The following is a 13,205-nucleotide window of genomic DNA, read 5'->3' on the forward strand; positions in this document are numbered from 1 at the left end:
CCGGTGTCTGGAGCTCCATGGGAAGCCCTGAGACCCACACGGTTGTCTTAGTGGGTCAGTACAGAGAATATTGTTGCTTCTTTGGGCAGAAAAATGTTGGTTTAAGAGGCCACAGCTCCCAACTCTGTGACAGCTGCCAGTCTCCCTCTTCGAACAGCTTTGCAAAATCAAGGGAGGGAAGGGAGCAATGTTTTCGCTATCTCTGTTTAAACCAGCATGTTACACAAAGCTGAACTTTCCAGCAAGTTTCATGGGTGTCTCCAGAAGAAACCCGGGACGGTTCTGCCTCTGAGCAACCTGAGCTGGGCAAAGATCACAGAATAATCCCAGAATGTGAGGGGTTGAAGGGACCTGGAAAGCTCACCCAGTGCAATCCCCCCATGGAGCAGGAACACCCAGATGAGGTTACACAGGAAGGTGTCCAGGCGGGTTGGAATGTCTGCACAGAAGGAGACTCCACAACCCCCCTGGGCAGCCTGGGCCAGGCTCTGCCACCCTCACCAGGAACAAGTTTCTTCTCAAATTTAAGTGGAACCTCCTGTGTTCCAGTTTGAACCCATTACCCCATGTCCTATCATTGGTTGTCACCCAGAAGAGCCTGGCTCCATCCTCCTGACACTCACCCTTATATATTGATCCCCATGAATGAGTCCCCCCTCAGTGTCCTCTTGTCCAGCTCCAGAGCCCCAGCTCCCTCAGCCTTTCCTCACACGGGAGATGTCCCAGCTCTGGGCAAGGGTTGGACTGGATGAGCTGTGAAGGTCCCTTCAACCCAAATTGCTCTGTGATTCTACCCCCACCGTCTCAGTTTGCGCCCCCCGGGGCGTCATTCCGGCTAACAGCAAAATTGGAGTCTGGGGTCTCCCATTCTTCACGGCACCTCTGCATTTCCAGTCGAAGTCCTGACCTTCATCTGCTGTTTTGCACCCGCAGCTCTTGGCAACAGCCAAAGCACTCTCCTGTTAGAGCATTTCTGTCCCTTATCTCGATAGCCACAGCTCCCCTGATCTTCCAGCTTGAAGACCCCGAGGCCTTTTTGGCTTAACAAAGCAGCAAGTTTAAAGGTTCACAGCTTGCCGAACTCACTTCTGCAAGGAGAGACCTATATAAGCAGTTCCCAACCAAGTTCTTCAAGCAGTGTTCCACATGGTTAATAAGCTCAGGCAGTCTATCAAAATATTTAGGGGGCTGTGGTGTCTTGTCCCATCCACAACCGTTGTTCTGGGTGATCTGTCTTCTCCTAGTTTTGAGCTTCTTTCTAAGGCACGACAGCAAATGTATTCACCGTTCACCTTGTCCATATGAGCATTGTTTTCCCTGTTGGCCTGCCCAGTAATTACATGAACTGTTTTAATTGCGTTTGAGCGTCTTTAGAAAACGTCCTGTAATAAATGTTTCTCCTGCAACTTGGTAGAGGAGCCTGCAGACTAATGCCCCAGTTTGGAACAAGGAGATAAAACCTAATCCTAATTCATTCTGGGCCTGGCCAGATGTTCAGCAGACGTACAAATCTAAACTGTTCATGGCAAAAATGTTGATCATTTTTGATCAACATGGCTCTACGGAGCCTTTGGCCAATGTTTGCACCTTAAAAGAACAAAAAGCAAACAAAAGAACAACAACAAAGGAAAAAAAAACCCAACCAAACAAAAACGCAACCAAAACGCAACAAACTGTGGGTCGTTTTTATTGCTTTCCTTCAAGATGTCTCTTCATCTGTTAACTGAGAATTATAAGGCAGAAAAATCATTCACTTATGTTACTCAGTCTTGCAGGGCTCTGCTTGCACACCTTAACAATTTTGGGAATTCTTTTTCACATGAGGAAAGGAAATGTCGTCCCTCTCAGAGACATCAGACTATGAATCCTTAATGTAAAGTGAAGTCTCTTCAAACTAATCCCAGCATGCAAACTGATATACCTGTATTTACAAGTTAATCAAGGGGGAAGGGTAGCCAAAGAGCCAGGAACCCGTATTTTAAATAGGTGGATAAGGGGAAGGGTGTCGTTCTGGGGTCTGTCCTCAGTGCTGCATGGCTGCCCGTGAGCCTGCTCCTCTTTGCTTCTCTTCCCAGGAGAGCTCTGGGGCCAGCCCGCCCCTGCCACGCCAGTGCCACCATGTCGGGGAGGCCGTCCGTGTCCTCTGGGCAAGAGCCGGGCACGCCCAGGAAGGCCTTTCCCTCCACATTCAGTTCTGGGGACCAAGTCCAGATGAAAGACATTCTGTGCCAGCTGGAGCATGTCTACAACGTCTACAGCGTCCTGAAAGATCGGGTGGACCAGCTGACAGAGAACAAGGTGGACCGTGCCGAGTTTGAGGAGCTGCAAGACCTCCTCACGGAGAGAGGTGAGAGCCCTGGGGAGCTGGGGGGGGGGGTGTTTGACGTGGGGACACCCTGAGTCGGGGGCTCATCCTGCTCAGGGCCCGGCCCTGCGGGCGAGACCCCCTCACGGACAGCATGTCCCCTTGGCCCGTTCCCTCTAGGCCAGCAGAGCATGGCCCACATCCTGGCCGACATCCAGAGCCAGGTGTCCTCCCTGCAGGCTCTGGAATGGGAGCTCCAGCACATGAAGCAGAAGGTGAGCTGGCAGCAGTCCCCGAGGGGGCTGTGGGGATGGTGGGAGGATTTGGGCAGGGAGGGGCAGCCAAAGGCCCCCTGTGCTGGGACGACACAGGGGCCGTGCCCTGACTCTGCCCCCACCGCCGTTCCCAGGTCAGGCAGCTGGAGGAGGCCTTTGGAAAGCTGGGGCTGGCTGGAGCCGACGGGAAAGCGGGCAGCAGCCACCAGATCCCCCTGCAGCTGGGGTAAAATGCCGGGAGAGGGTTTCCCAGCCTGCAGGGCTGCGAGGAGCCCGGGGGGCTGGAGCATCCTGGTGTGGGGGGTGCAGGTGGGGGTGGTCCTGGGCAGGGTGGGACCCCAGCCTGTGTGCTGCAGGATGGGGACCAGGACCTGTTTGTGGGTGTCTCTGACCCTGCTCCTCACCCCCAGGCACCACCGTCTTGCTGGAGCACAGGACGACATGGTCCCACAGACACCTCTCCCGGGCACCGAGGCTCTTCCCGCCTCTCCGGCCCCTGTGGGATGGATCGACACCCCCAGAGCCGGGCAGGAGTGAGGGTCCCCTGCTCAAGTCCCCCCAGCTCTGAGCAGGAGAGGAAGCGCTGCCAGGCAGCACCAATAAACAGTGATGGGCAGCCAAGCGCCAGCGTGGTCTGAGTGTGGGGACCCCGGTCAGGATCTTCCCCTCAGGCACCAGGAGGTGCCGGCAGCGTCCCTTGTCCTGCGGCCACTGTCTCTGGAGGAGCTGAGCACAGCCCCCGTGCCACCCCCTGCCCGGGTCTGCGCCACCTGTGCTGCCGCGCTCCCCCTGGCCCCCCTGGCCTGCCCAGCGCTGTTTGACTGCAATGGCCCCCGCCAGGGGTGCTGGTGGCCCCAAAGAGTTTGTGCGGGAGCCAGGGGTGCAGCAGGAGGATGATGATGGTGCCGAAGGCACTGGGAAACAGGGACCCCAGCGGGAAGGGCGGCAGCAGGACATGGCTTCATGGAGCAGCAACTCCCAGCCCTGCCCACTGCTTTGCTGTTGCATCTCCATGGCTGACAGCCTGTGAAAGGGCTGCCAAGGGAAGGTGAAACCAGTAACACCTTTCCATCCTGGCACCTTTGGTATGGGAGCAGTTGCTGGATGTTCGCAAATTTGGAACTCGAGTGAGAGAGAGTGAGGGGACCATGAGGTGACCGGCACAGGGCAGAGCCGCAGTGCTGGGGGCCTGTGAAAGCGCTGCCAAGGGAACATGAGGCCCAAAACCAGCTTTCCATGCCAGCACGTTCTGTGTTGGAGCAGCAGGTTGACATTTTAATTTTGCAGCTCAACTTGAGTTAAGAGTGAGAGAGAATGTTGGGGCTGTTCAGTGCTGGAGCCTGCAGTGGTGGGGCTGGGAAGGGGCTGCCAAGGTGGGCACCAGCAACAGCCGTCGGTGCTGGAACCTCCCCTGTGTGAGCAGGCACTGCACATCACGCATTTTGGCGCTCGGCTCCAGTGAGAGTGAGTTTCTGGACTGTTACGTGGCAAGGTCACAAGTGGGACCATGCTGGAGGCAACTGGGAGAACTGGGAGTGACTGGAACTATGTTGGGGGGAACAGGGATGATGCTGGGGGCAACTGGGAGTGAGTGGAACCATGATGGTGGGCACCCTGAGACAAACTGAGATCACACTGGGAGGAACCGTGAGTGAGTGGGACCATGCTGAGGGCAACTGGAAGCAATGGAAACCACACTGGGGAGAACTGGGAGTGACTGGAACTATGTTGGAGGGAACTGGGATCATGCTGGGGGCAACTGGGAGTGAGTGGAACCATGCTGAGGGAAACCGGGAGCAGCGGAAATCACACCGGGGAGAACTAGGAGTGACTGGGACCACAGTAGGGGTAGCTAGGAGTGACTGGAACCATGCTGGGGGCAACTGGGAGATACTGAGAGAATGCTGGCGGCAACTGGGAGTGACCGGAACCATGTTGCTGGCAACTGGAATCATGCTGGAGCAACTGGGATCACACTGGGAGGTAGCTAGGAGTGACTGAGATCATGCTGGATGTGACCGGGACCATGATGGGGCTGACTGGGAGTGACTGGGATCATACTGAGGGCAACTGGGAGTGACTGGTACCACGTCACCAGTTTGTGTTGTAGGGGATTTAAATGTTGTTTTGAGACCCAGGCAGAACGAACCTCCCTTTGCTCCAAATACTCCCCAAATCAGGAGGAGATGGAGGTTCTATTCCCTCTTTAGTCTCGTCCTGCCGGGAGAAAAGGCTGATTGATGGGTTCGGCCTTGCGGTGTCGTTCGTGCCCCACGGAGCAGCCGCAGTGCAGGGTGGTCCCTGCCATCTCCTCAGCACCCAGCCTGATCTCTTGTGTTCTGCCCGGAGATCCAGCCCTTGCTCTTGCTGTCCCACTGCACAGCTGCTGTGCTCTTTTGGAAGCCAGGTGGCCCTGGGCCACTTGAGGGCTCTTTCAGCTTTTCCTGCCAGTCCCCAGGGCTTTCTAGAAAGCTCCACCGGTCCCTGGACGTAGCTCTAGAGCTGCTGAGCTGGCAGCTCTGCAGTGACTGGAGTTAAGGCTGAGGATCCCTCCAAAGAGGCTCAGCTTCTTGCCTCAGTGCACCTTGTCCCCATCTCCTCATCTCTCTGCTCCCTCCTTGCATTCAGGGCCCTGGAAAAAAAAATCCACATGCACATCAGATCTAAGCGCTTTGTTTTTAATGCCTGAAAACAGGTATCTCGTAGCTCTTAGAAGAGCAAGGCGTCTGTTCTGGGTCTTGCTTGTCCACGCTCATCCTTCCTTGGACATTGTCTTTGGGTGCCCGGCCGAAGGAGAGAGCTGGGGGTGCTCTGACTGTGTGACACTTGGACTCGGGTTTATAAGGGAAAAGGAGTTCTTGTTGATTATTTATTGAGCGCTTGTCTGACGGATCAGGCGGGTTCAAAGCCCTTCCCGGCGTTTGAATACTTCCCGGGGTTGAGTGGAAGTACGTGCCCATCTGCGCTTCTTTTCCCTGCTTACGCGGCTCTTTGCCAGAAGTCCGTGTGTTGCTGCTGTCCGCAGCCGCCTTCCACCATTCCCGCGTCTGAGGCTGGGGAGACGCTGAGCTCTGTCATGCATTTGGATACCTCAGGAATCAAATCATTAAAAAAATGTCCCCTGCTGCCACATACGAGACGGCACCAGGCACATCTTAGGGGTGAAAGGCAGCCGGAACCTCTCGGCATCTCCATCCCTGTGGATCCCTTCAGCCAAGTGCCAGCTGCAGGGACCCGGGGCGGTGCCCGCTGGCTCCAGGGTGGGGCGTTGCTGAGCAACAGGGACAGCACATTGTCCTGTCACCCATCACCCACCCGTGTGATCACTCCGGTGGTTGTTTCACTGGTGGCTGGATCGCTTTTTGCGGTTGGCTCGTTTTCTGTGGTTGGATCACTTTTTTCGGTTGGTTTACTCTCGGCGTTTGGATTTCTCTCGGCGGTTGGATCTCTCTTGGCGTTTGGCACACTCTTGGCTTTGGCTCACTCTTGGTATTTGGATCACTCTTGGCGTTTGGCTCACTCTCGGTGACTGGATCACTCTTGGCGGTTGGATCACTCTCGGCAGTTGGATCACCCTTGGTATTTGTTCACTCTCAGCATTTGGATCAATTTTTTGGCAAGGAGGAGGAAGCTGCCGGCTGACCATCCCTCACAGCCTCCCAGGCCCCTCCAGGCAGAAAGGCTCCAGTCCCCCCGGATCAGGCTCCGTATTTTCTGCGGGATGGCAGCGATGGCCCCGCTCACCCTGTCCCAACTGCTGGATGTTGCCATCGGGACATCTGGCGATGGGGCTGTGGACCTGCCGTCGCTGCACAGGCTGCTGCAGTCCATGCTGGGACACCTGGGACTGCAGGACCTGCCTGTTCTGGAGCCGGGGCACAGACCAACCGCCCTCCTGGGAGGACACCAGGCCACCAAGGACCAGTCTGGCCTGGAGAAGGAGGAGGACAGGGCCCAGGGCACAGGGCAGCAGCCCCGGGAGCCGGAGGAGCACCTGCCCGGGAAGGAGCTGCTGCAGGGGACCACCAGCAGCTCCCAGGTCACCTCCTTGGCCAACGACGTGGGGCAGATGAAGATCAAAGCCAAAAAGAGCAGCATCTCCAAGGTAGAGGCTCTTGTCAGTCCCTGGGGCATGGGCCAGGGGATGGCGGTGCTGGGCGGGGATGGCGGTGCTGGGCGGTGATGCCGGGGTTCCAGTCCCCCTGGCTATGTGGCCGGGCTGACCCCAGGACCCCTTTGCCTTTGGGCTCTCCTGCTGAGCTTGAGGCCGGGCTTTGGGAACAGGGCTGGGGGACATGGCAGGGGCCCTGGGGTCTGTCCTCACCACTGCACGGCTGCCCGTAAACCTGCTCCTCTTCGCCTTCTCTTCCCAGGAGAGCACTGGGGGCCAGTCTGCCCCTGCCAAGCCCCCCCAGTCGGACATGGACCAGCAGCGTGGGGCAAGCTCAGCCCTGGGGCCGAAGGGACCAGGGACAGAGCCTGTGCCCAGGACCAGCGAGGGGACTCCAGGGACACAGCCTGCTGCCCTGTGGATGCAAGAAGGGGCGCAGAGCACACCAGCGCCCCCTGAGAAGTCGGCAGGGACCACCTCACCGACAACATGTCCCCTTGGCCCGTTCCCTATAGGCCAGCAGAGCATGGCCCACATCCTGGCCGACATCCAGACCCAGGTGTCCTCCCTGCACGGCTGGATGTCCTCCCTGCAGGGTATGGACTACGAGCTCCATCACGTGAAGCAGGAGGTGAGCCGGCAGCAGTCCCCAAGGGGGCTGTGGGGATGGTGGGAGGATTTGGGCAGGGCAGGGAGGGGCAGCCAAAGGGCCCCTGTGCTGGGACGACACAGGGGCCGTGCCCTGACTCTGCCCCCACCGCCGTTCCCAGGTCAGGCAGCTGGAGGAGGCCTTTGGAAAGCTGGGGCTGGCTGGAGCCGACGGGAAAGCGGGCAGCAGCCACCAGATCCCCCTGCAGCTGGGGTAAAATGCCGGGAGAGGGTTTCCCAGCCTGCAGGGCTGCAAGGAGCCCAGGGGGCTGGAGCATCCTGGTGTGGGGGAGTGAGGGACACCCCCCGAGCGGCCCCTGGAGGCTGAACCTGCCTGTGCCCCGTCTTGCTGGCCAGGTCTGCGCGGCAGGAGATGATCCAGGCCACACTGGACCAGTTGGTGACCAAGAGGACCCAGCAGCTGCAGGAGCAGGTGAGGTCCAGGGGGAGCACTCTGAGCACCTTCCGGCTCGCTGGGGTGGTCCTGGTGGGGTCCTGGACACGTCTCCTGGCTGGATGGGGCTGTTGAGCCTCCATGGCACCTGGGCTTGTTGGCTGCATCCACCCTGCTCAGAGGTGACTCCTGCTCCCCTTCCTGCAGGTGGACGAGCTGAGAGCCATAGTGGAGAGCGCGGGGCAGGAGCTGGCAGGGGGCATCTTGGACACCAGGGTGCAGCTGGCCCAGCTGGTCCAGCACGTCGTCACCAGCCAAGTAAGCCGGGTCTGTGGCCACGGGGCAGCCAGCCCCACCTTGCACGGCACCACCGTGTCATGTTCCTCCCTGCAGCAGGATGGGCGGCTGTTGAACCACCTCCAGGCCAGCCTTGCGCAGGTGCAAGGGGACTGTGACAAGCTCAGGATCGTCCTCAAGGGCCTCCTGGATCACCGTGGCCAGGAGCAGAAATCCATCGAGGTGGGCGGCTGAAACCCCCGCGGGCTCAGAGAGAGCACCATCCAGGCAGAGCCCAGGCTGGCGACCAGCAGGGATTTGTCTGCCTGCCAAGCCGCTCTCAGCCCTGCAATGGTTTCAAATGCCTTTCCGGGAGGTTTTGGGGGAAGGTGGGGAGGCGGGGGGTGCTGGGCTGGCTGGGTGGCAGCTGCCACCGTGCCGTGGCATCACGGGTGCTTTCTGCACTGGAAGGCTCTGTCGCGGTGGGTGGAGAGGCTGGAGATGGAGAAAGCGGACAAGGAGGAGCTGCTGCTGGGAATCGATGCGGTACGGCATGGAGGGGAGCTGGCGCCACACAAGGGTGTCCTGGGCAGGGTGACAAATGCCCCTTGACCCTCGGGTGCTTGGTGGCAGAACCGGTCAGGGGGAGGGAGGGCTTGCAGAGCCACTGTGGGTCCCTCGCCAGGTCCTTCTGTCTCCCTGCTTGGGTCCCTTTGGCTGGTGGGACCAACCCCACGGGAGTGATGGGGTGAGCGGGGCCATGTAGCCCCTTCTGCCTCTCCTCCCGATGGGAGCTGGCCCAGCCCAGCGTCCCTCCATCCCTCCCCCAGCGCTCTCCTGCCTTTCTCTGTTGCTAGAAAGCTGACAAAACCTCCCTGGCCGGCAAAGTCAGCCAGAGCCAGTTTGAGGCAAGCGTGGAGCAGCTGAAAGAGAAGATGGAGGAGTTGACGAGCCGGGTGGCAGGCCAGGAGCAGGGCTGGCACCAGGTCCAGCGACAGCTCAGGGAAGAGATGGAGTCCAAGGTGAGGGCTGGCACGTCCCCACTGTGCACACCTTGGGGGCTTGTCAGCCTAAGGCAGCATCCCTCCGAGGGTCCCCAGCCGGCCGTGCCCCCGGGGACCGTGACGTCCCATCCTGGTGCGCTCCCGTCCACAGCTGGACCGCCTGGAGCTGGGGCCGTTCCGGCAGCAGCTGGAGGAGCAATGGAACAGCCTCCAGGAGCAGCTGGAGGAGAAGGTGTCGCAAGCAGCGGCTGGTGAGGCGGCTGGGATCAAGAAGTGAGTGCCATAGGGACAGCGGTGGCTTTGGGGACACCGCTGCGTGCAGGCAGGGCTGCGTGCCCCCCAGGAGCTGGCCCAGCCCTTTTCTCCCTCCTCCAGGCAGCTGCTGGCCCATTTCCAGAGCTTGTCCTGCGACCAGCCCCTCAGCATGCTGGTGCCTGGCCCGTGAGTAGCCCCTGCCCCTGGGGGGACACTGGGAGGTGGGTGCTGGCGCTGCAGCCCCGGCCCCCTCCCTGCCACGGGCTGACCATGTGGTGCCGGGCACTGAGCACCCCCGTGTCCCATCTCCCAGGGAGCAGACAGATAAGTGCCAGCACCCGCCTGTGCCGCCGAGCTGCGGGGACCAGCACACCGTCACCCCCCCGCTGCAGCACTGCCTGCAGCCGCACCCACCCAGCACCCCGCGGCCACTCCAGTCCTTCGCTCGGCTCCACAGCAAGCTCAGGGTGACACAGGTAGGGTTACAGTGGCGGCGTCTGAGGCTGGAATGGGGATCTGTGCCTCAGTTTCCCCAGGGAGAGCTGTCTGTGGGAGGGTTGTTGGGGATGCCGAATGGGGCCCCGTGTTTCAGCCAGCCCGCTCTCTCTTTCCCAGCACGAGATGACGGAGCTGTTGGACAAGGACAGACGCAGCTCCAGGGACCGGCAGGATGGACAGCTGCCTGTGCTGGGGGGCAAGGAAGGTGCGTCGGGGTGCTCTTTGGGAGGGGACGCGGGGGTCTGAAGGGGACAGCGGGGCAAGCAGGACACCTGCGGGATGCCAGGTCTTCCCCCTGGCTTTCCCCAGCCCGGCTCCCTCTGGTCTCTCCTGCCAGGCTTCCCAAGGGACAAGCCCCAGCTGTCCCCAAGGCAGGGGGACAACCCGGCCACCAGGCAGTGGTGGCTGGGACACCAGATCCCTGTGCTGGAGCTGGAGTCGGGGGGCGGTGTGGGACGATGGTCCTGGGCAGAGTGGGAAACCAGCCTGTGTGCTGCAGAGTGGGGACCAGGACCCTGTTTGTGGATGTCTCTGACCCTGCTCCTCGCCCCCAGGCACCACCGCCTCCTCGGAGCACAAGTCGGCCTCATCCCTCGTCTCCCGGGCACCGGGGCTCTTGCCGGCTCTCCAGCCCCCACAGGATGCATCGGCACCCCGAGAGCCGGGCAGGACTCGGGGTCCCCGGCTGCTCCAACCGCTCCAGCCCCCACAGGACGCGTCGGCACCCCGAAAGCCAGGCAGGACTGGGTTTCCCCGGCTGCTCCAGCCCCTCCGGCCCCAGAGGGAAGCATCGGCACCCCCAGAGCCAGAGAAGACTGGGGGTCCCCGGCTGCTTCCACCCCTCCGGCCCCAGAGGGAAGCATCAGCACCCCCAGAGCCAGAGAAGACTGGGGGTCCCCGGCTGAAGCCTCCCCGCACCCGGCACTGAGCAAAAGACGAAGCACTGCCGGGCAGCACCAATAAACATTGATGGGCAGCCAAGTGCCAGCGTGGTCTGAGTGTGGGGGCCCCGGTCAGGATCTTCCCCTCAGGCACCAGGAGGTGCCGGCAGCGTCCCTTGTCCTGCGGCCACTGTCGCCAGAGGAGCTGAGCCCAGCCCCACATGTGCCAAGAGCTGCGTTCCTTTCTGTGGGAAGAACCCAGACTCGTGTCCTACTGAAGTGACGACAAACCCAGTGCTGTGGTCTGGGCTCCGCTGGGTGTGCACGTACACAGTCTTTGCTCCGAGGACTGCTGGGTGCAAGGAAGAAAGTGATGCAAAAGCAGCAGAGCTGAGCCCGGGGTCACCCAGGAGGTGGGTGACAGAGTGGGGAAGAGGTTGGTTTCTTACCCATCGGCTGTCCAGAAGGAGGGGTATTTCGTGTCCACATCACCAGAGTGGATCATGGCTTAGGGATGGGAGCTGAGGGTTGTAGGGGCGATGCTCATGGGGACAAGAGGAGTGAAGAAGAGGTGGTGTGAGGGTAAATGGGAGGAACTGGGAGTGACTGGAACCATGTTGGGGGCCACTGAGAGCAACTGTCCCGGTCTGGCTGAATGGCAGCACAGCTTAGCCGTGTATCAACCAGTCCTCCCAGTTCGGGGTCATCGGCAAACTTGCTGAGCGTGCACTCTTGTCCCTCCCTGCAGCTCATCGATGAGCAGGTTGAACACGGCTGGGCCCAGTGCTGACCCCTGGGGAACCCCGCTGGCTACCGGCCTCCAACCAGACTCTGTGCCGCTGATCCCGGCCCTCTGAGCTCTGCCATCAGCCCGTTCTCCATCTGTCTCACTGTCCCCTCATCCAGCCTACACTTGCTGAGCTTGCCTATGAGGATGTGGTGGCAGACAGTGTCAAAAGCCCTGCTGAAGTGAAGGGAGACAACACGCACTGCTCTCCCCTCCTCTCCCCAGCGGCTCGTGCCGCCTCAGAAGGCTATCAGGGTGCTCAGGCATGACTTCCCCTTGGTGAATCCGCGCTGACTACTCCTGATAACCTTCTTTTCCTGCCCATGCTCGGAGATGACATCCAGAATGGGCTGTTCCATCACCTTTCCAGGCATGGAGGTGAGGCTGACTGGCCTGTAGTTTCCTGGGTCCTCCTTCTTGCCCTTTTTGAAGACCAGAGTGACACTGGCTTTCCTCCAGTCCCCAGGCACCTCTCCTCTTCTCCATGACGTTTCCGAGATGATGGAGAGCAGCTCAGCAACAAATCTGCCAATGCCCTCAGCATATGTGGGTACATCCCACCGGTACGAGAGATTTGAACATAAATATGTGGGACAAACAGGAAAGCAGACCAGCATTTCACCCAGTTTTGTACTGACACTTTGGTGATTTCGATGTCCTCCTCCTCTGGTACCTTGCTCTTCCCACTCTGGGAGCTTGAAACGTGACACAAGGCACAAAGCGTCCCGGAGATCCCATGGGACGTGGAATGTCTCTTAGACCCTGTCTCCCTTTCCAGGATCCCGTCCACAATCTGCTTTGGACAAGGTGCCGCGCGAGGATTCAAGGGACCAAGGAAGAAAGTCTGAAGGTCAGCGCACCGGATTTGTGCACGATGCGAAGGTGCCGGCCTCTGCCGCCCGCACACGTTAGCGGTGGATTTTTGCAGTTGCGTGCGAGGGTCCCGCTCTGCACGGGGAAGGCAAAGGGGTGAAAATGGGGTATTTGCAGCAGCGGTTTGGGATGTGTCAGTACTTTGGGAGGTGCTTGGCTACAGGCCCTTCCAGTCTCTGCCCCACCTCCCTTTGGCAGCATTTCAGAGCCCCCCATGCTTGTTTCATCATTCCTGAGACACAACGCTCTCTGAAATCAAACTCCAAATAATTTCCTCTGCCTCTGGGCTGGTTTTGCCTCTCCTCCATGCCAGGCCCACTCTGGGCAGCAGTGCCTTTTCTAGAGAGATGGGGCATCTTGCCTGAGCCTGGAAATGGCAAATGCTCTTCTGAAACTCCAGGGAGCTGAAAGGTTCGCACAGGCTTTGTGAAAATCCTGTGAGGAATGGCTGCCGAGGACGCAGCAGGGCTGAGGCCGAGCAGAAGGTCGATGTTCCCTCCTGCTGCAGGAGCCCGGCACCCCCGGCCTCCCCTGCTGGGCCGGGTCCGGGGCACAGAGCTTCCCCGCCAGCCCTGCCCGCCCAGGGGAGAATCAAACCACAACCAGAGCAGGAGCGGGGCAGGTTACAACAGTTCCTTTAATTCTTTCTTTCGTTTCCTCACCGTGTTCTTAAAAGCTCCCAGCAAGGACAGCGCTGGGACAGCAGGCAGACGTGGGGCACGGCAAAGTCCGCATCACTTGCTCTCAGGAAGAGTCTTGGGCTGCGGCTGCAACATGGAGGTGAGAGGAAACTGGCTGCTGAGCTGAGGCTACACAAGATTGGATTTGAAATTTGTTTGCCTTTTCTGGGAAAAAGTAGATTCAAGAAACTCCAAGACAAAATCTGCTGCGTGTAGGG

General features: G+C 59.7%; 1 protein-coding gene and 1 long non-coding RNA gene across 2 annotated transcripts; both read left to right on the forward strand.

Annotated features, from left to right (window-relative positions):
• The first annotated feature begins 5,908 nt into the window (after positions 1-5,908).
• On the forward strand, positions 5,909-7,437 carry KNDC1 (kinase non-catalytic C-lobe domain containing 1). The gene is made up of 3 exons (XM_065068636.1): positions 5,909-6,685; positions 6,954-7,322; positions 7,384-7,437. The coding sequence occupies exons 1-3, from the start codon at positions 6,302-6,304 to the stop codon at positions 7,435-7,437; spliced, it is 807 nt and encodes a 268-aa protein (XP_064924708.1). The 5' UTR covers positions 5,909-6,301.
• A 29-nt stretch (positions 7,438-7,466) lies between these two features.
• On the forward strand, positions 7,467-8,083 carry LOC135579820 (uncharacterized). Its single transcript, XR_010473586.1, has 3 exons — positions 7,467-7,553; positions 7,697-7,772; positions 7,941-8,083. It is a non-coding gene; the product is annotated as an uncharacterized LOC135579820 (long non-coding RNA).
• Positions 8,084-13,205: the final 5,122 nt, after the last annotated feature.

Source organism: Columba livia, chromosome 6, assembly GCF_036013475.1.
Source record: "Columba livia isolate bColLiv1 breed racing homer chromosome 6, bColLiv1.pat.W.v2, whole genome shotgun sequence".
NCBI classification, from domain to species: Eukaryota; Metazoa; Chordata; class Aves; order Columbiformes; family Columbidae; genus Columba; species Columba livia.